Below are 25,840 nucleotides of genomic sequence, written 5' to 3' on the forward strand. Positions count from 1 at the left end.
GAGGAAATACTGGACTCACTTTATTATTTTCTTCTGAAAGTTGTGCAAAGTGTTCCACTTTGCAAAATGTGTTCTGCAAAATGAAATAATATTTCTGGTGGAGTCAGCTGTTTAAAAAAAAGTCAAGTCACATCAAGCATTCAAGGAAAACTATATTCCAACTGTACGTACTTCAGAAACTCAATATGTGTGTGCGTAAGTGAGAGAGAGTGTTGAGGAGAGACAGAAAGGAGAGAGTAAGAGAGAACATGGATGTTAATTTAGTATTAAAAATGAGTATGAGCATAGAAATAGTTCAGAGCAGTAAATTTGCCTCATAAGTAATGGTGTGAAAAGGTTCATTGAGAAACTCCCATCAGCCGAAAACTAACCCAACCCCAAAGCTGAGTGAATTTCAATCTGTTCGCATATTACAACAAATTCAATGTCTGTTCAATTTTATGCCATGAAATAGAGTCCAAATGAGAAAATTATTGCTGGAAGGCACTGGAGCCATCCATTGCTATTCAAAAACAGGCTGCAGAACAGCAGTGAATGAGAACTATTCATATAATCTTCTATGAAAAAGTGTGCTGCATGGGGAGAGGCGGTCTGAATAGAGAATCGGACTTGAGTATTGGGGACACACTTCTTTGTGTGTGTGTGTGTGTGTGTGTATGTGCACATGAGGGTCATGGTTAGATACGGAGATGTTGGGGAAGTTCACGTGTTCTGCGGTGCTTTTGAAAAACAAATTGGTGTTCTCTGTGACTCACTTTAATTTTTTATTTCCTTTCTCTTATAGAACTTCTACACTGGTTTTGTTGCATTTTTCTTCTGTAACATTTCTGAGTAAACGAGGCTCTTAAACTTTAACTTGAGCTTTAACATGATGATAGCTAGTAGGTTGGGAGCAAAAGGTGAAACATGACAATATTATTAGCTAGTCTTATTGGTCTCTTTACAGATTGTCTTTTGTATTACTTTTTGGTTTTCTGAACTTAATTATAGTTTAGTTTATGCACTTAGGTTGAAATTTGTCATTTTTAGTTATAGCTTACACTTCAATTCAATTCAATTTGATGTTATTTGTAAAGCGCTTTGAACAATGGACATTGTCAAAAAGTAGCTTTACAAAAATAAATATGTTCAAAATAAATTAAATCAAAATAAATTGTAAATATGGGAATTTACATGAAGTTAAGAGGAGAGCCAGAGGCGAAAGTGGCAAGGAAAAACTCCCTGAGACGATATGAGGAAGAAACTTTGAGAGGAACCAGATTCAAAAGGGAACCCATCCTCATCTGGGTGATAATGGATAGTGCAATCATAAATAAATCCCTTCTATGACTGTGTACTACATGGACAAATAGGGCAATTAGTACAGTTTACTGCAAATAGTGCAGTAAATTCATTAGTTTTCACACAAAGTCCAGTTTGTTGAACCTATCCACTGTCCACTGATGGAGACCTGAGTGCGAAACTGCTCGCAGCAAACCGCAGCCCCAAAGCCACCACAGCAATCGCAGTCCCAAGCCATCACAGTACAACTCCCCATATGAGATCCCCAAGCCCTCTCCATGGCCCCCAAGCGACACCATTCCTAGCAATCCCAATGATCTTTAGGCCGTCCATGTGGGGCCACCCCTAGCAGCAGCGAGCGATCTCCAACCGATGACAACTCCAACCAGAAGTAGGGCTGCAGGATGGATCAGGCAGGTCCGGAGAGCAGAAGGGGACAGGATACACCAAAGGTCTAGCTCTTGTACCAGGACTAGTGTGTTATCTTTCAAGTTATCTCTCCTTGCAGATAAGAGTGTCTGCCAAATGACTAAATGCAAATGTTAATGAAATGTTTCCATTACACAGGTGATACTTGGGTGCTGCACTCAAGTATATTGATGAATGCCTAAATATATATATATATATTGGGGTGGATGAGAGAGACAGAGGGAGAGAGAGAGAGAGAGAGAGAGAGAGAGGAGAAGGAGCAAAGAGCAAAGAGAGGAGAGGGGCAGAGCAGCAATAACAAACTAATGTGAGACAAGAACAGGACCGAGCTGGTAAAACATTTACCTTTCTTATTAATGCTTAAATGTTAATTACCCTATGTGTTTGGTTGCTAAATAACTTCCAATTATAATGTCAACATTCATTTTATGTTAAATTATATACAACTGTAATCGACAGTGTAGGCCCAGAACAGGTAAGTTAGAGAGAGTTGAGAGGTCTGGAGTTGAGGCAGCAGTCAAGCTGATGCAGGTGATGAGAGACAGAGTATGACTGCAAATGAAACAGTCTTATTTCTAATATCTATTGGTCATATGCAGACGGGTAAGACAGGAAAAGCTGTACATACATATATATATATATATATATATATATATATATATATATATATATATATATATATATGTATGTATATTTATATAAAGAGAAAAAGTAGATTCAGCAAAGAAAAGTAAACAAAGAAAAAGTAAATTCTCACAATACAAGACCTCGCTAACTTTTAGTTTTGCTTTTATGACTACTGGATACTTTATATTACACTGTAGAGACAAAGTAAAAAAAAAGGGTCAAGTTTGATTTTGTCTTTCTGGTAGCTGTGAGTGCAGGGAAAATAGAAAGCAGTGTCCATTACCTGAAGGGCATTTGTAGACAAAGACAAATACACGTACACACACGTATACACACACGTATACACACACACACACACACACACACACACACAGAGAGAGAGAGAGAGAGAGAGAGAGAGTTCGTGAAAGAGAATGCAGTCTCAATGGACAGTATAAAGAGAAGAAGTTAAAAATACAGAAGTAAAATAGGAGTACAAATATAAAGGAAAGAGAATTTGACAATAAATCCTGGGAGAGGAAATTAAAAAGGACAGATCATGAAAAGCAGGAGTGTGTGTTAGGGAGAGAGAGACACTGATGAGTGAAGTGTAACAGGCATGACTGGCCATCTTTTTTTCCTTCTTCTTCTTCATTTCAGATTCATGACCTATCTCTCTCTCTCCCTCATTCTTTACTCAGCTGTGGGTTAGCATTAATAATGAATGGTTTACAGATGGTCAATGAGAGATGGACAGGGAAGGCCAACTGGGATGCTTATTGATGAGAGGACATCCATTAGCTCATCATTTTTTCGTTTTTTTATAGACACCTGTCAATCATATCACACATCACACCCGGGAGGACGGCAGGGATTCAGGAGGCACATACTCTTGCTTTTGGCCATGAATGTTGATATCAAGATGGGCAAAATTCAGAGAGTTAAAGAAAAGTAAAGAGACGATTCAGCATATCTTTTCCTCATCTTCCCCGTCTTCTTTTCCCTCGTCATTCTTTTCCCTAAACATTCCGTTCATTACAAAGCCAGAGGCCTGGAAAGTCCCTATATCCCTGCCTCTTGTTCTCCTCTATTGACATTTACTCAAGCCTGAGATCTCCACACACACACACACACACACACACACAAACAGCCGTTCCCAGAACATACCCGTGTCTGTCTCGGTAATTCTCTTTCACGCCTGCTTGGCCTGCTCCCCATCCGGAGGTCAAAGGTCAGCCGCCTCTCCAGCAGCACATATTTAATTCATCAGCTCGCCTCATTATGTGCTGAGTGTGTGCGTGTGTATGTGAGGGATGGAGGGGATTTGAAAGGAGGATTTAATGAGTGCAAACGTGTGCAGTAAAGCAATAAGACTGAGCTGGAGTGATGGGCAAACAAGTATGTGTGCTATGAGTGCGAGTAAGAGAGAGAGAAAGTGAGTTGCAAGAGGATTATGTGTCTTTACCTCCACACAATATAGGGAAGTATATCTGAATACATTTGGGAAAAGGGATATACACAGAATCGCCAGATTATTAGCTGAACATATCCAGTTCAGAAGTGCATTTTGCATATTTTGGCAGCTTAAACGATTTGACAGAGAATAATGAGCAGGTATTAAAATTTCCAGTGGGGGACTTTAACAAAAAAATAACAAAAGCTAGTATTTAGCTAACATTTCAGCAAGATATTAATAAGGTCTGATTAGCATGATTAGAATGAGGTGATATACCAGGGCCAGCCCAAGCCTTCTGTATGCCATAAGCAACTCAACAACACTATTCATATGATTCGTAGTTTGGTTAGCAGCTTATTTGACTTTCTGTAATTCATTTAAGCATCAAAGGGTGATGATGAAAACATACAATCTGATACGCTTAGTGCTTTGATTGTTAGCTAGCTTTTATGATTTGTTAGGGAGTTGGGTTCTATGACTTTTTAGCTAGCTAGCTAGCTTCTATTGGTGCATTCAAGTCATGTCGGAAAGATTGTATTTACGAGTTGAATGCACACGCACGCCAGCACAAAGTCATAATTACGAGTGGGGAAACTCGAGATTTTCTTTGAGTGCTGAGTTTCTGAGCTGGGGTGCTGTGTCATTCAGAAAACATGGTGGACTTTATGGAAGCTACATCTGTAGTTGAGGGTAAATTAGTTGAATTTGAATGGGTATTTAGCAGTGATCTGTCTTTATCAGGCTTTTTATTTACAATAAAACAAGCTAACTGCCTGCACAAAATGTGACAGCATTGTACAATTGCGATATAACATGTAACGATAAAGTTTACAGTGGCTTCATAAATTGATTAAAAACATAAAAAAGCAAAACACACCTGATATGCATTCTTTGTTCTTCATTTTCTAGAAGTAGAGTTAAAAACCCCTGCTATATTTTTTGTAGTTAATTAAGAGAAGGTACACCGCCATCTTGCTCCGACCAAAGTGACTTGAACACACCTGACGTCGTAATAACAACTTCCCAACTCAAAAATATGAACTTCCCAGGAGCACTTGAACGCACAGTATGATTTGTTAGCTAGCTTCTATGACTTGTCAGCTAGCTTCTATGATTTGTTAGCTAGCATTTATTACTTGTTAGCTAGCTTCTATGACTTATTAGCTATCTAGCTTCAATGACTTGTTAGCTAGCTTATATGACTTGTTAGGTAGCTCCTATGACTTGTTAGCTAGCTTTTATTACTTGTTAGCTAGCTTCTATGACTTGGCAGCTAGCTTCTATGACTTGGCAGCTAGCTTGCTTCTATTACTTGTTAGCTAGCTTCTATGACTTGTTAGCTAGCTATTATCACTTGTTAGCTAGCTAGCTTTTATTACTTGTTAGCTAGCTTCTATGACTTGTTAGCTAGCTAGATGACCAACTGCTGCTGGCCCACTAAAACATCTCTGACCAAATAAGTAATGAACTATACCATAAAATAAACGTTTGTCCACTTGTGTCCTCTATTTTCTTTTGTTTTTAAGACCCAAAAGAATACATCCTTCTCGACATGGTGAAACTGCTGGCACAGTGCTGCTGTAAAACCACAGAATTAAACAACAGAGCATGCTGAGGTTCAGCACAATCAATTTTTATATCCAGGAATAAAAGAGTAAGGAGTAAGACTACCATCAGTTTGGTTTTAAAATCTCTTATTAATTAAAAAATGATTAATTGCCCATAATGGTTTAATCATTGAAGTTACATGGGTTGTTACACTATTATTATTACATAACTTTTTGCCCTGCTTACTGGCTGCTAAGGATTTGCTTGGTTTTCAGAATTTGCATTGTACAGCATTTAGTTCTATTTCATCAGCATTTTCATGTCATTTTCATCTTCTGTCATCTGTGAATTCGCTTTAGACTGGTAAAAATGTAACTGAAAGTAATAGGACTACAATAATACAATATGTAACTGATATATACACTCATTATTCACTTTATTAGGTACACCTGCTCATTCATACAATTATCCAATCATACACAAAGTCATGCAGGTACAGGTCAAGAGCTTCATTTAATGTTCATTTCAAACCTCAGAAAGCAAAAAAAAAAATGTGATCTCAGTCACTTTGTTGGTGTCAGATGGACAGGTTTGAGTATTTCAGAGAACCGCTGATCTCCTGAGATTTTCTCTACAGTGTTCTCAAAATGGTGTGAAAAAAAAAAAAACATCCAGTGAGCCACAGTTCTGTGGGCGGAAAGGCCTTGTTGCAGAGAGAGCTCATAAGAGAATGACCAGAGTGGTTCGAGCTGACAGGAAGGCTACGGTAACTCAAATAACCACTCTGTACAACCGTGGTGAGCAGAAAAGCATCTCAAAAACAAGCTTGAAATGGATGCGCTACAACTGCAGAAGACTCAACTGGACAGCTGAAGATTGGAAAAACATTGTCTGGTCAGAACTGGTCTTAACTAGAGACTGTTTTCCTTTCTTTTAATCCTCTTGCAGTTGTTATTTTTGTTTGCAGTATCTTCTAACAAATTTAGTTGGTGCTATTTCCCAAAATGTAACTAGTAGCATAATTTAAACCAGGTAGTCACAAAATACATTGCACAGCATTAATGCATTAATGTTAATAAACACATACAGTATAATATACATCTTGTCTTAATACTAGTACTAGTATTAAGTAGTATTAATACTAGCACTAATGCCCATTTCTATTATGCAGTACTTCAAGCTGCAACAAAATCTCATGCAAAATCAATAGAAATTTGTGGGATTAATTTTGATTTTCCCATGATTATTTGTTAATGGATACATGATTTATTCATTTTAAGATCAATTCAATTTAAAGTGATTTCTGTAACTGTCTTTGTTCACTCATGATTTACACGTGTCTGCTCCTTGGGACATGATGTTCTGTCCTCGCTCATGTTTTTCTCCTCTCTTAACCTTGGGCATTATCTATATGTTCCTCTTGCAAATGCACACATCAGTATAAAAGCCTGCTGTGTTCAATTTTTGTTTAGACTATAGAACTTTGTCTTCATGCATTCAATAAACCATCTCTTTTATGATAACCTGGCTCTTGGTCTCCTGATACTTCAACCATCTTACTTCTGATGAAACTGCAGTATTTTGATGGTTGTCCAGAATGATTTACAACAAATTCTAATAAATGATAGTGAGTAATATAGTTCTTATGAATAAATTCATAAAGAAAAAAAATATGACCACTAGCCCCTCCCATCACCCTAATCTTGACCATTCATTACTTTTCATACAAATTAGCTCATGTAAATACATACAAATTTGCAAATGTGAGAACAGCTCTGGTTCCACTCTTCCAGTTTGTGACAAAATCCCAAACTCCCAACTTTTAATACAATTTATCAGGTGCAGCAGACGAACTCACTCATTAGCAAATTCACTTGTGAATTTGTCACATTTGCAGCGTTCACACAATTAACAGAGTAGCGTGTAACGAAAGGAAAAGCTAAAAAAAAAGACAACTGTGAATATCTGAAATTAGATTAAATGCAAGTTGCTACTCTTCTCTTCCTTTCTTCAAAGAAAACATCGACGCGCTCACTTAATGAATCCACATTTAAAGCTCCTATCAGCTACCGGCAGACACGATTTTATTCAGTGGCGTAACCAGAGTGGCTTTGAACAGCCATACTGCAGACGCACTCGCTGGCTTTATGTGTGGTTAAGGAGTTGTTTTGTCGCATACATTGGAGAGAGGTGACAGGTGCGGACTTGAAGAACTGCTTTAAGAACCATCTGCTGCTAATCAGAGAGAAAAATAAAGCAAAGAAAGATAAATAGTTCAAAAAGTGCACCTTTTTTTTTTTTTTTTAATTGTTTTGGTAATACTTTCTATGGAGGCTATATGTTTTATGACCTATGAATAAATTCATAAAATTATAAAGTGTTTATAAGGCATTTTACACATTGGGCATCACAATACATTATAATACGAATAATAAAGAAAGTCACACACAGATCCACTGAGACTGGCCCTGATTTTTTTTAACAAGTAGCTAAATGTATATAAATTGTATTTATGAGTATAGCTTATTGACAGACATATTATTAATATTATAACCTTATTATAATACCATATAAGTTGTGTTTGTGAGCTATTTATAAGACATAATGCACTATACCCAAAGTGAGGTTGGGCGTGTTTGGTCGTGGTGATATATTGCGTTACAATCTTATAATGCATTATGTTAAGAATTATTGTGTATAATGTGTAGTGCATGTGTATAATTCTTTATGCATGCATTATAACTCACAATGTTAGGAATATGTTCCTAGTTCATTATAGATGTGACCTTCAGGGAAAGTGTTACTCTTGTTTTTTTTTCCAAAAGCATTTGATTATCAAGACAAAAACACCCTTAACCTTTTAAGGCCAAATGTCTCTGAGGCACCAGGTTTGTGCCATTTTTTAAAAAATTATTTATTTATTTTTTAACGACAGACGCGAGTTTGTTCATCTGGCAGAGCAAAACAAAAGTTCATACTTCAAAACTACTGCAAACATTTTAAACATGGTATATGTCAGCTAATTCATTTTTAATTAGGATATTTTACCTGAAGAAAATAGCACAGAAACAAAAATAGACTTGCCCCTTGGAAATGTCAAGTGAGAGCCGTGTTCCAGTATGTCTAGCTGGACAGCCACTGCCAATTATCATCAGTGAGCTTAAAATATATATAAAATAAAATAAATATAAAAAAAATAGCTAATCTAGTTTAGGACTGTCTAGGTGTGTCTTCATTTCTAAACTGTTGACGTGATTGATGACCCTTTTATTACTATTTATTATTTGCTGCTCTATTTTTAACACGTAAGCTTTGACTCAGAAACTGTATCAGTTATAGTTTAAGAGCTTTCTAACTATTAAATCTAATATTGCTGAGAACTAGCATTCATCCTATGTTAGAGATTCTCTCTGTTGGACCTACCAATATATTAAACATTTTTTATAGTCAGTTGGTCAAACCTTGAGGCCAATTAATAATGAACACATTCCTGAAGTGTTTTATTAATAGTTGGACTGCAGTCCATCAAAACATGACCCCATCCATTCTGCTGCCTCTTTATCCTCTGAGTCGTCATTGAGATCCATTCAAATCATACAGTCTACCTTTCTAAAGGCTATGAACTTGCAGCATTGAAATTGCTGCCAGCTCTTTTAAGAGCTATGCCTGGGTCGTATTCATTTCACTAGTTTCAAAAGTATCTGCCCAGTGGATAGATATAAACCTAAATTTTAAAAAATATTAGAACTGTAAGAACTAGCATCAGTATCGACACTGGGATCAGGTATCGGTCTGAAGACATGATCATTTACTCATGCTCATATTTTACTCATACTGGCACTCGTATGTGATACTATGTGATCTAAACCTAGTGGTTTTTGTTTTTGTAATGACAGAGGACAAGAAATGACAGAAATCTGGAAAATATCAATCGGAGGAACTACAGAATCTTCCTACAACACGTAACCTGAAAAATTAATATGAACAGTATCTTGAATAGAGAGTGTGAAGACGGACAGCAGTATGAGTGAGCATGGTCATTAAAATGAGTACAAGGTGCTGTGCCTTGTGTGCAAAAAAAGGGATTTGCAAGTGTGGAGCAGTGAAACAAGCATGCAGAGAAACTGCCACACGTGAGCACTTCACTTCTGCGAGCACTGAGCACTGAGCACTGAGCCATTTTTAATGACCACGCTCATTGATACTGCTCTACTCACTCAGATCAGCTGCCATCACACAGCTATATTAAAGATACTGTTTAAATGCTATAATATCTTCAACATAAAACTGAGTAAATTGCTAGCACCACATGGCACCAACCAATATAACCCGAGCTAAATGAAATGTTCCATGATATTGTGTAATACAAAGTAGGTTACTCGTTGTAGTATTAGTACTGGAATCAGTATCGATGAGTACCAAAACATCTGGGACAAATTCTATTGATGCATTCCAAGTTTTAACACCAACCAGCTGTATGCTAAACTGAATCTGCCTCAATTCTATCCCTTTATTTAAATGAATGCACTTTGAAAGAGAGAGTACTTATGCATGTGTGCATGTGTCTAAATGCAAGCTGACAGCGTTCTATATTATATGCTACATGCTTCCCATTCCCAATTCTCTGCCCGGCTTTAGCATTCACTCTTGTGTGACTAGCACAAGAGTGTCTCTGTGGCACCATTATCTTCCCACAACTCAGTAAAGAAGCAGAAGGCTTTCTTAGATATTTCGCTCCATTTGAATTTGCCTTTAATTGCCTGTGCTGTATCACGCGAGGGACTTTCTCAGCTTGTCACTTCGAGTTCATCTTCTCTTTCCGGCCCATGATGCAACGGGGCGGTATTTCAACAGTGATGACACTCAAAAGAGGTAATACAAACCGTCCCATAGAAGAGTGTGTATGCTCTGTCAACCTACAAACCCAGAAACCCAATCTAGTTCTTTTACATAGCACAGTCAGTATCAAATCTCTCTCTCTCTCATACACACACACACACACACACACACACCTTAATCCATGTTCAGCATTTCTTTTTAAATTTGCAGTTGTGTTACCTGTGTGTGTGTGTGTGTGTGTGTGTGTGTGTAGGTATTCACTTTTGTTAACTGTTACAAGTCTTGCCATGTGGTAAATCGTAATTCCAATTCATCCATCAATCCATCCATCCATTAATCCATGTCATTTTTAAGTTATAGTTCAGCATGTTTCAGACTAATATTTATCTACTACATCTGTAATGCAAGTGTTATTATAACAGACAATAATTTCGACACATCTATATAACCGAAGTCTAATGGCAGCTGTTGAATTCCATACAAAAACATTTAAAACACACAGAGAGTTTCTGAAAACCCAGAAGGAGAACCTTAAAGCCCAGGTGATGTATTTAATTCTGGGTCAAACCAAACAGCAGTTCTGGCGTCATGGTGGTGGAGGATTGATTTTTAGTTTTACAAAGCAAAAAAATCTTTCTGTACTATACTTACTGTTTTCTCTGTCACTGCCAAAGAGATGCTTTCTGTATCTCTTTTGTAAACATCAAGAACTTGAATAAAAATCACTGAACATCTCAATAGTACAGAGCCCCACGAGAACAGTGCTACAGGAGCGTCAGATTTGAAGCTTATGAGACAAAGACAGGCCAGAGCTGTCAGATTTGAAGCTTATGAGACAAAGAAAGGCCACGTTGATTAACACGGGAGTGTATTGGACACTGTGCTCTTTAGATGACATCAGGTGTTAATTGGACTATGCTTATTCATTAATACATTCATATTCACTAACTGCTTTATCCTGGTCTGGACCATTGTGGTTTAAATTGCTTACACCTTTAAGCATTTAAATTTTGGGAAATGATGTAAATTCTTTTGAAAATGTCATGGGTGGGTGTACAAACAAAAATAACTGTGAGAGCAGGATCAGTCAGTTGGTCATGTCTGCAGAAGCAGGTGGGAGTGGGATTATAAAACAGAACCGCACACAACGCTACTCTGGATATCACTAAATAACCGATTGAGACCTTAGAATCATAAGTTTAATGCGAAACTGAGTTAAAGTTATAAATATGTTTTTAATATGCCACTGAACTTATGTGAAAGGTTTTATAGATAGAAGTTAGAACATTAAAATTCCAAGTTCTCGAAGTAATATTATTACATACATATATATATATATATATATATATATATATATATGAGGTCTGGCCAGATTATAGGAACACCTGTACACTTGTTCATCCACGCACTTATCTAATCAGCCAATCATGTGGCAGCAGTGCAATGCTCACCAATACTGGACATATGAAGATTGGAAAAAGACTAATCTTTAATTGTAGCCTCAGATTCCTGTTCTTGGCTATCAGGACTGGAACCCAATGTGGTCTTCTGCTGTTGTAGCCCTATATTGCCATGTTGTGCATTGTGTGATGCTTTTCTGCTTTTCATGGTGGTAAAAAGTGGTTATTTGAGTTACTGTTGCCTTTCTGTCTGCTCAAACCAGTCTATCCATTCTCAAGTCAAGTCAAGTCAAGTCAAGTGGCTTTATTGTCATTTCAGCCATATACAGCTGGTGCAGTACACATTGAAACACAACACCGCTCCTCCAGGACCACGATGCTACATAAACAATACAGAACTACATGAGACTACACAGAACTAAATAAGACTACACAGGAATACATAAAGTACACGTGTGCAAACATGTGCATACAGTGCAAGATAGTACAATAATTACTAAAACAGGATAATAGGCACAGTAAAAGCCAGTGAATCACTCTGACCACTCATTAAGGCATTTCCACCCACAGAACTACAGCTCACTGGTTTTGCAGACCATTCTGTGTAAATTCTACAGACTGTTTTGTTTGCAATCCCAGGAGCTTCTGAAATACTCAAACTAGCCTGTCTGGCTCAAACAAGCATGCCACTGAGATTCTGTTTTTCCCCCATTCTGATGTTTGATGATTGGCTGATTGGAAAATTGCAAACTGAGTAGAGGTACAGGTGTTCCTATTAAAGTGACTAGTGAGTGTACAGTATATATAATCCAGGAAGTATCTGCAGTGTCCTTCATCAGCTGTGTAACCGAAGTGAGTCTGTAGGATGTGAAACCAGTGGATATTTGAAATGGCTGGTAATAAGTGTTATCAAAACATGACATTCATTCCATGGGGTTCCAAAGTTCCCAGAATGCAGATGAGCGCTTTCTCTCTACGTCTCCCCACATTAGAACAGCTAGCAACACAATCCGCGATGCCATTATTGCTACATTTATTGCTGTTGAAGTGTCTCACCAGTGGAAAGGAGAAATCCTTCATTCTGATGGTAGGAAGGTGCTCGACAAAACAATCAGACAGTCTCCCCTTGGATTCTCTAATGTATAGCTGATTGCATCTCTTGCAGGAGAGACAAGAAACAACTCCTGCCTTGATGCATGAGGAGTGAGGAGTCACAAAAACCTGTGATTTACCGGCTGTGTTAATAAACTTGCTTGTGGAACATCTAGAGTGGTTGCATGCAAGGGTGCCGCAGGTTCTATTATACTGGTCATTTAATTCACTAACAGGTGAAATGTGTGTGTGTGCGTGTGTGTGTGTGAGTGCATGTGAGTGCATGTGATTATATTCAGCAACTCCAATAATCTCTGTGTGCTTCCTGTCGCCTTATCTTCCTTGATTTAGGGTGCAAGTGCTATTAATGTTTGTCTATGTGTGTGTATATGTGCACATGTTTTGCATGGAGCTGCTTCTATTCTTTTAACAGCAACTTGTGTTCTTAAAAAAGACATTATAGAAAAATAAATGTACAGTCAACACACAGTGCAGAAACAAGGCCTAATGGGATGTTTTTATTGGTTTGGTTATGTCTCGTATTATGGAAATCATACACGCATTACTGAATTACATAATGCGTGGCTTTTGTGTAGTAACAATTAGTCTTGCTTTTGCCATGTCACATTTATATTTAATGTTATAGCACAGACTATAGAAACTGACTGTCTAGCTCACTTAATCCCATTAAAAAAGCTACTTTAATATGCTTTTCTGACATTTTTGAACATTTGAGGTCATTCTGATACATTTAGATGGTGATTCATGTCAAATAACAGGTCTAAGGTTCAGTAAATGTTAAATGTAAATGTTAAATGTAATTGTAAATATTAAATATGAATATAAATCTTAAATGTAAATGTTCAAATGTAGAAGCTAAATGTATCATTCATACGCCGATTGCCCCCGCTCTCTCTGTCATTAAGGAAAGACAGCTCCACAGGGTTGCCAAGGTTGCAGTTTTTACGCCGTTGCTAGATTTATATTTAATATTTACATTTAATATTTATATTTATGTTAAACATTTACATCTAAGATTTACTGAAAGTTAAAATGTATTTTACGTAAATCATATAAACGTATCAGAATGGCCTCAAATGTTTAAAAAAAAAGGTTTGAAAAGATGATTAAACTTTCTACATTTGGTGCCCTAAAAATGTCTTATAAAATGTCTCAGAAACTCTGAAATGTGTTTATATTCATCATAGAATCTATTGTCTATGACAAAGGCAGAGAAAAACCCTAGCCTTGAACCAATACCTCCACCAAAATACAGTAAAAGTGAATTTATCGCTGAACAGAGTAACTTTGTCCCTGTAGGATTTAATACAAAATAGACTCTTCTGTGTGTCTGGAACTTGGAATGAAATTTTTTGTAGCTTTTTTTATACACGTTGTAAGAATTGTGTGTTGTTGGTATCAATCAGTTGTTTCTTTAGGGAGTTTTTGGAAAAATTTGCCAGCAGGTGAATTCTTAGAACCAAAACATAACATTGAACATAAAGGCCAAGTGATGTCTTTAATTCTGGGTCAAACCAGAACAGCAATTCTGGTGAAGTGGTGGTGGAAGATCGATTTTTAGTTTTATAAAGCAAAAAAAAAAAATCTCTGTCTGGCTGCACTTTTCTTATCGCTCTCTCTCTCTCTCTCTCTCTCTCTCTCTCTCTGTCTCACTCACTCACTCCAGCTTCAATTTCACTCCTGCTTTCTGTACTGAACTTGGGAGAAAAAAAACCCTGAACATCGCAAACACTGCAGCAGATAGAAATAGCGTTTTAGAGGAGGACTGAGCGACTGGGAGAACTCCGAACTGAAAAATATTAGCTAATTAAATTATTTGGCTAGCTAAGTATTTGGCATGTTTTTTTTTGTCTTTTTTTCCCCTTTATTATAATGATCTCTTCATCCATTGCACATCTCATTGAAATGTTATGAAGCTTAGATTATCTGCTTAACAACTCCCATATTAAGCCCATTATTATTTACATTCAGGGCATTTTCATTTCAATCAGGACTTCCTGCTGCGCTCCCACACCTGATTCAGTTCATCAGCTAATGATCAAAGTCCTCATTACGCTTAATGTAGTGATGAGAGCGTACCTACTGCAGAGATGAGATTTGGAGAACTCTGGCCTGAAGCCAACACAGTCTCGTGATCGTACATCAGTAGTCATTGGCACAAGCTAACTATTATGAAAACTTCATCATTTTAGCAGCACTTTAGAGCAAGTTCCAGGTTTAGTAGCTTTTGCTTCCCGTATGACTTAATGTCTACTATTGCTCATTAGTGCTCTTACAAATTCTGAGTGAAATCCTATTAGACTGTGAATGATAAAAATTACATTTACGTTTACATTTATGGCATTTGGCAGATGCCTTTATCCAGAGCGACTTACAAAAGTGCTATGAAGTCAATAAATACATTCTGATACTGGTTCGCTAGGTCACAGACTAAGAATAGCATCAATCCATAAACTCTGTTGGGGAGGTAATATAGTAACAAGAACTATAGAACAAGACAATACAATTTTTTTTTAAGTGATGATTTAGGTACTTTAGGAAGACGTAAGTCTTTAGACAGACTGCCAGTGACTCGGCTGTTCGGACATCTAGGGGAAGTTCATTCCACCACCTAGGTGCCAGAACAGAGAAGAGTCTTGATGCAGGTCTTCCTTGTACCCTGAGAGATGGTGGGAACCAGTCGAGCAGTGCTAGAGGATCAGGAGGGAGCAACTGAACATCTGAATTTGAATTGAAGGTATCGCAGTATCAGCTGATCACCTCATACTGATCCTAACTACCTCTTACCGTTCACTCTAGCAAGTGACAAATCACTCATCCCGTTTGTAGTTTGTCTGTTGTGACCACATAACAACTGCTACTGTTGTCACTTCTAAGTGTTTACCATCCAGCTTTTCTGTTTCAGTGAGAAACAGTAGTAGCCAAAATGTAAATACTTCTCAAAAGTAATTAATTAAACACAAATTAATTCATTCATTAATCAGGCTGAACATCTGTTGTTTGATTTGATTGTTACTTGGCATCAAACGATCACTGTTACTTCTTTTCAAGCTTCATTTTTCTTCATAATGTCTCTATACACATTTAATGAGAGGTCATATCTGACAAAATAAGGTGAAACCATTTTTCATTTTTTCATTCATTCCGAAACGGTAAATGGGAATGAACTGTAGGTAGGAACTAAAGTTTGTGAGTATCAAAAAAGATTGTGAGTATCAAAAAATATCAGACCACACACCCTAGGATTGAGGAATTGTTCAAGCTACTTTGTTTGGCACTTTATTGCATTATAGTGTATTTGCATAGAATTGATAAAATCTCATTTTAAATGCCACTTGTGCTTTAACTGTCACTGTCTCACATGCTTATAGAAAATGAATGGTCTCCTGTGTCGCTTTGTCACTTGTTACTGTAAATGTAAAGTCAGTAATCAAGCTGATTTTCGATGAGTTTTTTTGTTGAACGAATTATGCAAAATGTTATATGAAGGAAGAAAATGTGAGAAGATGATTTTATGTGTTTTTTGGATGATGTGTTGAGAGTTAAAATCACACCCAACTGCAGCATAAATACTTTCAGTGAATCATATTGGAAAATTAAATATCATATCTCAAATCCAATCCAATACCAATCCGGCTTTGTCAGACAATGTTTGAAAATTAAATAAATAAATAAATAGCAAGTTCTTTGTGATATGGCTGCAGTTGTTGTCCCCACTGCGGTCCTGTGATAGCAAGAAAGATGAGTCAGCATAAAAACTTGTGTAAAAACCTGAAAGTGGCATCTAACCAACATATAAAAATTGTACAGACATGAAAATTGGTCAGTAAGTAGTACTTCCTCCCACTACTCAAGCAAGCGAGATCAACCCGATCGACCTGAAAGCGGCCCTATAGCGCAGCGTCTTACATTTTGGCCCATATCTCGTGAACCATTTAATTCCGTCCACTCAGATTTTGAACTAATTTGCATAATATACAAAATATCCTCTTGTGAACTAGTCTTAAGATTTTTAGTGTATCTTTAGTGTATCTTTGGTGTTACTCAGCAATGTCTGAACATAAATAATGATCAAAAACATAGTGAGATGTGTAAACATTATGGCCGTCACATGCCATTCTAGTGGAGTGGAGCTTAATGTACTCAAACAGCTGTAACTCCTGATGGATTGGATTGGATGGATTCACATGGAAATTGAAAGGCATGATCATGACAAGAATCATAGGGCGTGTGTAAATTTTGGGGCGTGTTCAGCCATTGGGGGTGGAGTTAATTTTAAATAACTGTTTCTCAGGAACCATAAGTCTGGTTGAGCTGAAATTTGGTAGACTGCATCTTTGTGCTAATCTGTAGGTGGATTTTTGATGATGACCTGATTACTTAAAATTACTTAAAGTAAATAAAGGGTGATTGAAATAAATTTCATATTATATGAAAGTTCATAAAAAAGCTATGACCCCAAACCCCAACCTTTGTGTACAATTTGGTTTACACAAATTCTTACATTCTTGCACTTTCACAAGAACTTTAAAGCCAAAGAGCAACTATAGATTAGGCTACTTTTAGTAAAAAAGAGAAACACACACACACACACACACAGAGAGAGAGAGAGAGAGAGAGAGAGAGTGAGAGAGTGAGAGTTAGACCTTGCTATATCTCAATGAGCTCACATTGGCTCTAAATGCTAATCTCTCTGTATCCCTACACCCTGATTTCTCTAAAGCTCCACTCTGCCTTGGCTCCGTGCCTTTAGCTGGGTTTTGCGGACTCTGTGGAGCCTAAGTGCCTTCATTATGTCATTAAGTCACTGTGAATGGGGCTGGATGGAGAATAATGGCTGTGCTGATGAAATAGCATGGGGAGCTTCTCTCCACGACGCTCTGATGAAGCGGAGAGAGCAAAGAGAAAAGCCGACACACACTCTCACCCACATACACACACACACGCACGCACGCATGCACACACACACTAATATTGCTCCATTTACATTCAGCAATAACAACACCTGGAGTGCGTAATCATTTTACTGTGTTTTTTTTTTTAAGGTAATCCAAAATGATTTAATGACTAATTCTGTCTCATTCTCTCCTAAACTCTTTCGCAGGTTATTGTTACAGGTAATAGAGCAGAACTCAGCTCCTTAGAAGCCTTTTTTTTTTTTACCAACAAAAGCCAAGAAGTAAACAATTTCCAAAGGCTGTAAATAAATAAAGAGCTACAACTTGGGGAAATGACACTTTTATTAAAGTGCTATTAATGAGAAATGCCTCTTTGGAGCGAGACATAGCATTTGGTTGCGTTTACCTTTTACCAATAAAACGCAGCTCTAACATTTTCAGCTTTATTAAAACTGGGGAATAGATGTCTCTCTCTCTCTCTCTCGCTCTTACACACACGCACACACACACACACACACACACACACACAGACAGTTTCCCACCCATTCTCTCCCACAAGCACATCTGTGGTGTTACCTACTAGTAAAGTATCCATTATTGCACTTGAGGGAGTTGATTAGCTATTTTAGTGTTAGATTTTCTGAAATCACGAGTTCAAATCATAACACTGCCACAGTCATCCATGGCCGAGAGTCCATGAGAGCAAAATTGGCCATGCTTTACGGGTAGGAGGGATGGCATACTCTCTCTCCCGTCAATTACAGAGTCATTGCCAATCATGGGTGTCTGTGAGCTCATGCATGCAGAAGAGGGTGGACAGCGCTTTCCTCTGGGTGTGTTACGCTGCCCTGTAATGCAGCATGAGCAGCAATTTGAAAAGATATGGTTAGCAGGCTTCATGTGTCTCAGAGGAAGCACATGTTAGGCTTCACCCTCCCTGGTTGGTAGAAGTCATATGATAGGGGAGAGCTGGATATTGGGTGAGTGGGAATTGGCCAGGACCAAATTGGGAGAAAGTGTCAGGGGAAAAACAAAAAAAAGTATTTTATCTCATAAAGACCACCAAAATGTTCAGATATTTGTCCACAATATGAAAACTCACACACTCTCACACACACTTACCCCTGATGCAGGGTACGCTGTCCAGCCGAGCTCAGCTGTGGCAGTCCGTGTGTCCAAGATCGTCTCTGTACAAAAAAAAAGAGAAAAAAAATTTAATAAAATAAAAATAATAAAATAAAATACTAAAATATGTAGTATTTTCCACAGCTATGTAATATGTGACCCATGACTGATCTGATCCTCAATATCCAAAGCCCATTTGACAACCTTTACGGAAAAATCCTACACATTCCACATCTGTTTTTCACATGTGGGATTGTATTAAATATGTGATCATGTGGGAAAAGCGCATATGAATTCAAGTAAATGTCACAAATCATGTGAAAATATGAAACCCCATTCCAACATGTGAAAAATGAACATGGGAAAATAAATCACGCGGGTGAGAAGGCACGTGAAAATAAATGAATCATAAAAATAAAAACATGTGCACTAAATGTGAAAAATGTGTTAGCATATGAAGTGCATATATATAAAAACTATATGTGTAGATTTCACACACAAATCATGTGACTATTCATATGTGATGAACATGTGATTTTCCGTAAAGCTTTAACAGAGTGGAAAGACTTCGTAAGAGTGTTCAGCTTTTCTCCTCGCTTATCGATGGAGATATCTGTCAGAGCGAGAACTCTCTACAGACAACATGCACTACTTCCAGATAAGAGTGTTTACAGAGTAAAAGGGCATAGTCAAGGCAGCACAAGTCCCACTACGCACAAACACACACACACACACACACTGCCTTTTACGGTGAAAGCCAAATCAGGCTTATTTAGAAAGCCAAAACCCTCAAGCACGCATCGGCGGTTTTTACACACACCACCCCTAGGCTCCACGCTACCTGATTTTGACTGCCTTGAGCTGTGTATTGCCTCAAGTTTAGTATCCTGTGTTTGTTTGAAGCATTGCTTGTGTAAGTCCTCATGAATTAACAATATGTGTCCATGAGATGCAGTACCAACACGTACAATGGGGGCAGCGGATTGTTCTGATGTGGTGCGACAGACAAACCACAGATTCAGCAAAGCAATGGTGGAAAGTTTTAAAGAGGAGTAAGCAGAGAAAGCTAGTTTCTCTTTCAGCAGAATGCAATAAGAAAATATTTTAAGATTCGTAGTCAGCAATGTTTTGGCTCTGTTTTGGCTCTGACTTGCCCTCTAGTGGTTATAGGATTTTAATCCAGATTCACAAAAGGTAAGCAGGTGAGCAGCTTAAATTAATGCGTAAATTAATATTGCTATCCATAGACACTCCATGAAGATGTGGAAACACTTCCTGGAGATATTTAGGATTAAAAAAAAAAGCTGCCGGCTTGAAGGCTAAGCATGCAATAGGTGACAAGTGCAGGGTTGAACAGCAGAGGAGGAATTGCAAATCTAATCTATACACTATAATGAAAAACAGCACCACAAAAAACACATACACTGATGACTATCACACTGACACATCTCGACTCAGAAAGCAGTCCTGACAGCACATTTAGATTAATATTTGTGCTGGAACATGCAGACTGAGCCACAACAAACAGGGTTAAAATGTACCACTTTATCTCATTTCCACACTATTTTCCTCTGGAAGGGATGACAAATCCAGTTTCTCCAGACGTATAGTGATATCAATAACTTCAGCTGTCACAAAGCCGCTTTTGTAGAAATCTGGATGTAGATTTAGATCCCTAATGAACAAACTAGAGGCGAGAGCGGCAAGGAAAAACTCCCTGAGATGACATGAGAAAGAAACATTCAGAGGAAGCCATCCTCTTTTGGGTGACAGTGGATAGTGGCATTATGATTCATTCCAGTGATCAGGGGTATTTAATTAAAATTTCTGAAGGTCCAGCTTTGCTTACAAACATTCTGATACACTGTAAAAAATTACTGCAAATTTTACAGTAATTTATTGGCAAGTTGGGTAAAATATATTTATAGTAAAGTACTATAGTATCCTAATGTGGGGTCCCTGGAGGACTAGTAGTTAGGCCACAGCGCTCTCACTGCTGTGGCCCAGGTTCGAACCAATCCCAGCCACTGGGGTTGCATGCAACAGTGCGCACTGAGTGCCAGTCCCAAGCCCGGATAAAAGTGGGGAGGGTTGCATCAGGAAGGGCATCCGGCACAAAAACGGTGCCAAATCAAATATGCAGACCAATGATCTGCTGTGGCAACCCCTAACGGGAGCAGCCGGAAGTGGACCAACAACTATAATATCCTAATGTTGTATAAAATAATGCATAACCCACTACTCATGCTCATCTGGCTGATGCAGGATACAGCTAAGCTGAAGGTTAAAGGTCTTGCCTAACCATGACAGCACTGGGATTTGAACACACAACCTTCTGATCAGTGCCACTACAACTAGCTTGCACTGATTCAACTACTTCTACCATCTGATCTAGTCGTAGAGGCTCAGTGTTTAAGGTTTCAAGTCACAGATAAGAAGGTCATGTGTTCAAATCCCAGCACCACCAAACTGCCTTGATTGGGTCCTTGAGCAAGACCCTTCAGCTCAGTTGTATCCTGTGTCAAGCAAATGTACTGGGTTGTGTGTCGGTTACACATAACCCAGTACATACAGTTCTTTATTGCAAATATGTTTTACAGTTGTTTTCTGTAAATTTTACAGTACTTCATTGGGGAAACCCAGGTTGAACATGTCTGAATAGCGACAATGGTCACATTTAAATTATTAAAACTATAATGATTAGTTCACGGCTATAAATAAGACAATTTTCATTGTCAATAATTTACATAAATGCATGAGATTTAACGAGAGAATTAGACTAGCCACGATGGTCCCTTAGAGTCACTACAGACATTTTTTTTTTTAACACGATGTCCAGTCCTGCTATGGAAATTTCAATCCGCCGAAATACTTCGCTGGCTCTGGATCCAGACCGCAGTCCGCTAGTTGACGACCCCTGCAGTATCCATGCATAGGAGAGTAAAAGCAAGCAGTACTAAATGTATTGAAAGGATGTCCAATTCAGCTTGACATACAGCTCCATATGAAACGCCACATCAATCTCTCATCGCTGTCAGAAATTCTAATCTATAGTACATGATATAAACCAGCTCATACACTTGACATCAGCAGCTGTAAACACATCTGCCATGTTTCACCAGCTGGTGTGATGGAGAATCTGCACCGATTCTACATTCTTACTTTTCTGTAAGAAAAAAAAAAAGTGATACAGCAGATCAGTTGAGCTATTTTGGGCTTGGCTTTTTAGCAAGCAAAAGAAAAATAAATAAATAATATGAATAAAAATGCTAATTAATACTTCAGATATTATATAATTGTATTATAATTATATCAATAATGAATTAATATTGACTATTAGTAATGCCCTCATTTCAACTCATTTCATTTTGTTGAAATCTCTATAAATAGTTGTCAATGAAAATGTTTATTGTACTCACAAGAGTAATGGAAGCCTAAGGGCAGTTGTTAGGGCAGACACTTGACATTTATGCAAATATATTTATTTATGGCAGAATCATTTATTCTTCAATGAAAGCTACTTACATATATATAGACTGCTTTTCAGAGAGTAGAATTTGTGTTTATGTGAAATAGTGTATTCAGTTTCCACTTGACTGCACACAGACGCCTTCAGGAAAGTGTAAGTAACAGAAATTACTTTTGGTTGTATTGCTGAGTATTGGAAAATATGGATAAAACTACATATACATATACATATATATATATATATATGTGTGTGTATTTTATATGTTTATTAATTATTAATCAATGACAGGGTGGCGTGATGAGACCAGGTGAAAAGCGGAGTTAGTGTTACCACCCTTGATTATTGATTATTTTCCTATAACTGCATGTCAAAAAAGTTTTTTTTTGTTCGTCTTATACCACAGTAATTTGCCAGTGCTACCATTTTTTATTAAAGAACGACATGTCGTACCTTTTATTTGTTTATTGTGGTTTTACATTTTTACATTTAATGTGCATCCGCAAGACAAGTTAGTTCCTGTTATCACTTATGTTACAGCAGCTATACACAGTCATTATATACACAGCCGAAACCGGAAAGCACAAGACTCTATCATGGCAGAAAACTTTCTGACACTGGAGACTCATTCCATAAATGTTAAGTATTTTTTTGTTAATAACAACACATTTTTTAATTACATTTATTAGTTTTAAGATTATGTGGAGCATCTGCCATACAAGTCCCTGTGTATGAGTCGTTACTACAGAAAAATAACAAATCTGCCGTTATTGTAACACCTTCTGACCAATCAGATTTGAGAATTCAACAGTTCTGTGGTATAATGGATTTTGACAACTGCCCTTGGGCTTCTAATTTAAACACAGCTTCCAGGAAGCTGCTTTTCAGTTCTTTTCTCAGTACAGGGATGTTTACAGATGTAGTAGATATATTGCTCTTAAACTTCAATTAAAATGAAGTTATGGTTGTAGCCGATCATACACTACAGATGCAGTGTATAGATATGTCAAACATGCTAGAGTAGTTCCTTAAAAAAATACTACAACATGTTCCACAACAACTAATAATAATGGATTGAACAGGCCGAGTAAAGCATTTGTTAAGAACTCTAACAAGCAAGATAGATTTTGCTGGATTTAATTTAAACAAAGTCATAAGAAAATTTACAAGCGCTCTCATCCATTACCCTAAGCTTAACTGTTGCTAACTTTTCCTCTCAGCAGACTTGTGTGAATTCTCATTAATTTGCAAGGAGACATTGGTGGCTGTACTGACTGCAGGCTGTGATTGAGATGAAACGACTGCTTGGTTACTGGAGGAGATGAAAGGTGGATTGGATATCCAATCATCAGTCCTCAATCAATAACGGCTTCTTATTAGAGCCAATTAGAGAAGAGCTTCACTAGAGAAGATGCAGACATGCACCAATGCCCAGGACATTAAGTACCTAACTCACATGCACACGCACACACACACACACACACACACACACACACACAAGCATACATAGTAATATCATACGACACGTGTCATCAGAGAGTGATGTTGAATTCTGTGTGGGGGGTTGGGCACTTTTTACTGAACCCCTGGTTCACACATGTGCTCACACCGCACACACACTCACGCACACACACCCACGCACACACACCCACACACCCACACACCCACACACCAGATATGTAATTTCATTTCCTCTAGAACAGCATGTGCATCGACTGCTGCCACTGAGACTAGATATGGTAAGACCTCGACACATCAAAGCTCTCAAGGGACCGGGCCTGCTCCAGGGAAATCACTCCAAATTTCAGCAAATGAACGTGTGTGTGTGTATGTGTGTGTGTGTCCCATTTCATTACTCCATTTAACATGACCCTGTATACCGACCCTCCCACTTGGATCATTTCCAGCGTCATTTAGGTTGCCCTTTTTTCTGAACAGAAAGAGCTGCGTTTGAGTGACAGACAAGCACACACACACACACACACACACACTCACACACACGCCCCTGGGCAAATCCATCAATCCAAAACGTCATTGCCAACATGCATTTAAAGGAAATAACCATTTATAGATCCCGGAAGCTGTGCAGATTTGTGTTATTTGCCGTCACTCAAATGAACAGAAGCTCAACCTCCAGTAGCTAAGGATTAGCAAATCAATGCTGTTGTAAAAAAAAGAAACATTAACACTACAGAACAAGAAACCTTTAAAGCCTCGGCTTATTATCCCATTATTCTTCTTAAAACATATTGTTCAGTGAGTGTTAAGAATTACTCAGTAACTATGGTGAAGCTGAAAGAAAAGGTATGTAGGTAAGAGAGTGTAATGTCTAGCCCTGCTGAATAACCAAATGTTAATGCAACTTACGAGAAGAAATCTGAGAAATCTAAAAAGATTGTTCTTCAAGTAACTGTACAAACACTGAATCTCTTTTATACAGCTATTGATACCAGAGTGCTGTTGAATTCTCCACTCTGATTGGTTAGAACGTGGTGATTCATTTTCTATAACAGCAGCTCTGGCAATAGAGGCAGCTGTAATTCAAATCACAGGTTTATATCAACATGCTCATTCACAGGCGCTTGCACGTGTCCTACATAATCTAAGCCTAATAATAAAGATATTTATATATTAAATATATATAAATATATATAATAAAATATATTTGCATAAATGGTGAAGATTTCTGTAAGGGGACCATTATGTAACATTTATGGAAGGAGTCTCCAGTGTCAGCACTATGTAACAGTAAGTTTTCCATACACACAAAAAAAGAAAGGTGGATGAATTTTAACTTTCAGGTATTTATTATTCTTATTATAGTCTTTTAACTTCAATATAGAGGAAATAAAGAGAGGCTGATGAGAGAACAGCTGTTTATAGCTGCTATAGTATACGTGATAACCATAACTAACGTGTCTTGTGGATGTTCAACAACATTAAATATATTTACAAAAAGGTTAAAAAGCATGATGTTTATTAATGAATTTTTACAAATTTAATGGCTGGTAAATTTCTGTGTTATAAAAGGAACAATACTTCAGGACATGATGTTTCCAGGTAGGGAACAGCCACTCTGTCTTGAATATTCTCCTATAACTGCACGCCATGCCGTGCTTCATTCCTTACATAAACAGATACATTTTAAAAGCAGATGCAAGGTTTTCTTCCAATATCACATGTATCACTTGAGAATTCAACTAGACCGCATTACCTTGATTATATTTATGTAATGTTAGGCATGTACATGGTAGGCGAGGGAGGAAGAAAATGAGGACAGACGTAACACCTTAAATAACTTCTTTGGAATGCAAGCTTAAGTGTTCAGATTTGCTTTTGGACATGTGGGGTCTCGTACTGTCTGAACATGACAAAATGTAACTACGTTCACGTCTCCATTCTGAAGATATAATCATCATTAGTCTGTATCAGATATCAGTCTGATGTTTAAGCAGCTCTCACCTTTCTTTCTTTTCACATAGCTCCTTCGTTTTGCTTTAACTGTATCAGCAAGAAAACATAATGTTACAAGCCCCTGCGTTTAGTAAAATCTAATATTCATTTAAAAAGCCGACATTCATCCAGTTATTGAAATTACACAGAGAAACGTTGAAACACGAAAACGTTATGCGCACCAACATAATTCTTAATCTTTTAAAGCCACTTTATAACTAGCTAC

The 25,840-nt window shown here is 37.6% G+C and overlaps 1 protein-coding gene across 2 annotated transcripts in view; it reads right to left on the reverse strand.

Moving 5' to 3' along the window:
• The window catches only part of LOC113533285 (ephrin type-B receptor 1-B), a 301,883-nt gene that overhangs the window by 205,221 nt on the left and 70,822 nt on the right, over positions 1 to 25,840 (reverse strand). For both annotated transcript variants that reach the window (XM_026925335.3, XM_026925333.3), the window contains exon 2: positions 18,693 to 18,757. In XM_026925335.3, coding sequence (XP_026781136.1) covers positions 18,693 to 18,757 — 65 coding nt within the window. The remainder of the gene's footprint in view (positions 1 to 18,692; positions 18,758 to 25,840) is intronic.

The sequence above is a fragment of the Pangasianodon hypophthalmus genome, chromosome 21 (assembly GCF_027358585.1).
Source record: "Pangasianodon hypophthalmus isolate fPanHyp1 chromosome 21, fPanHyp1.pri, whole genome shotgun sequence".
NCBI classification, from domain to species: domain Eukaryota; kingdom Metazoa; phylum Chordata; class Actinopteri; order Siluriformes; family Pangasiidae; genus Pangasianodon; species Pangasianodon hypophthalmus.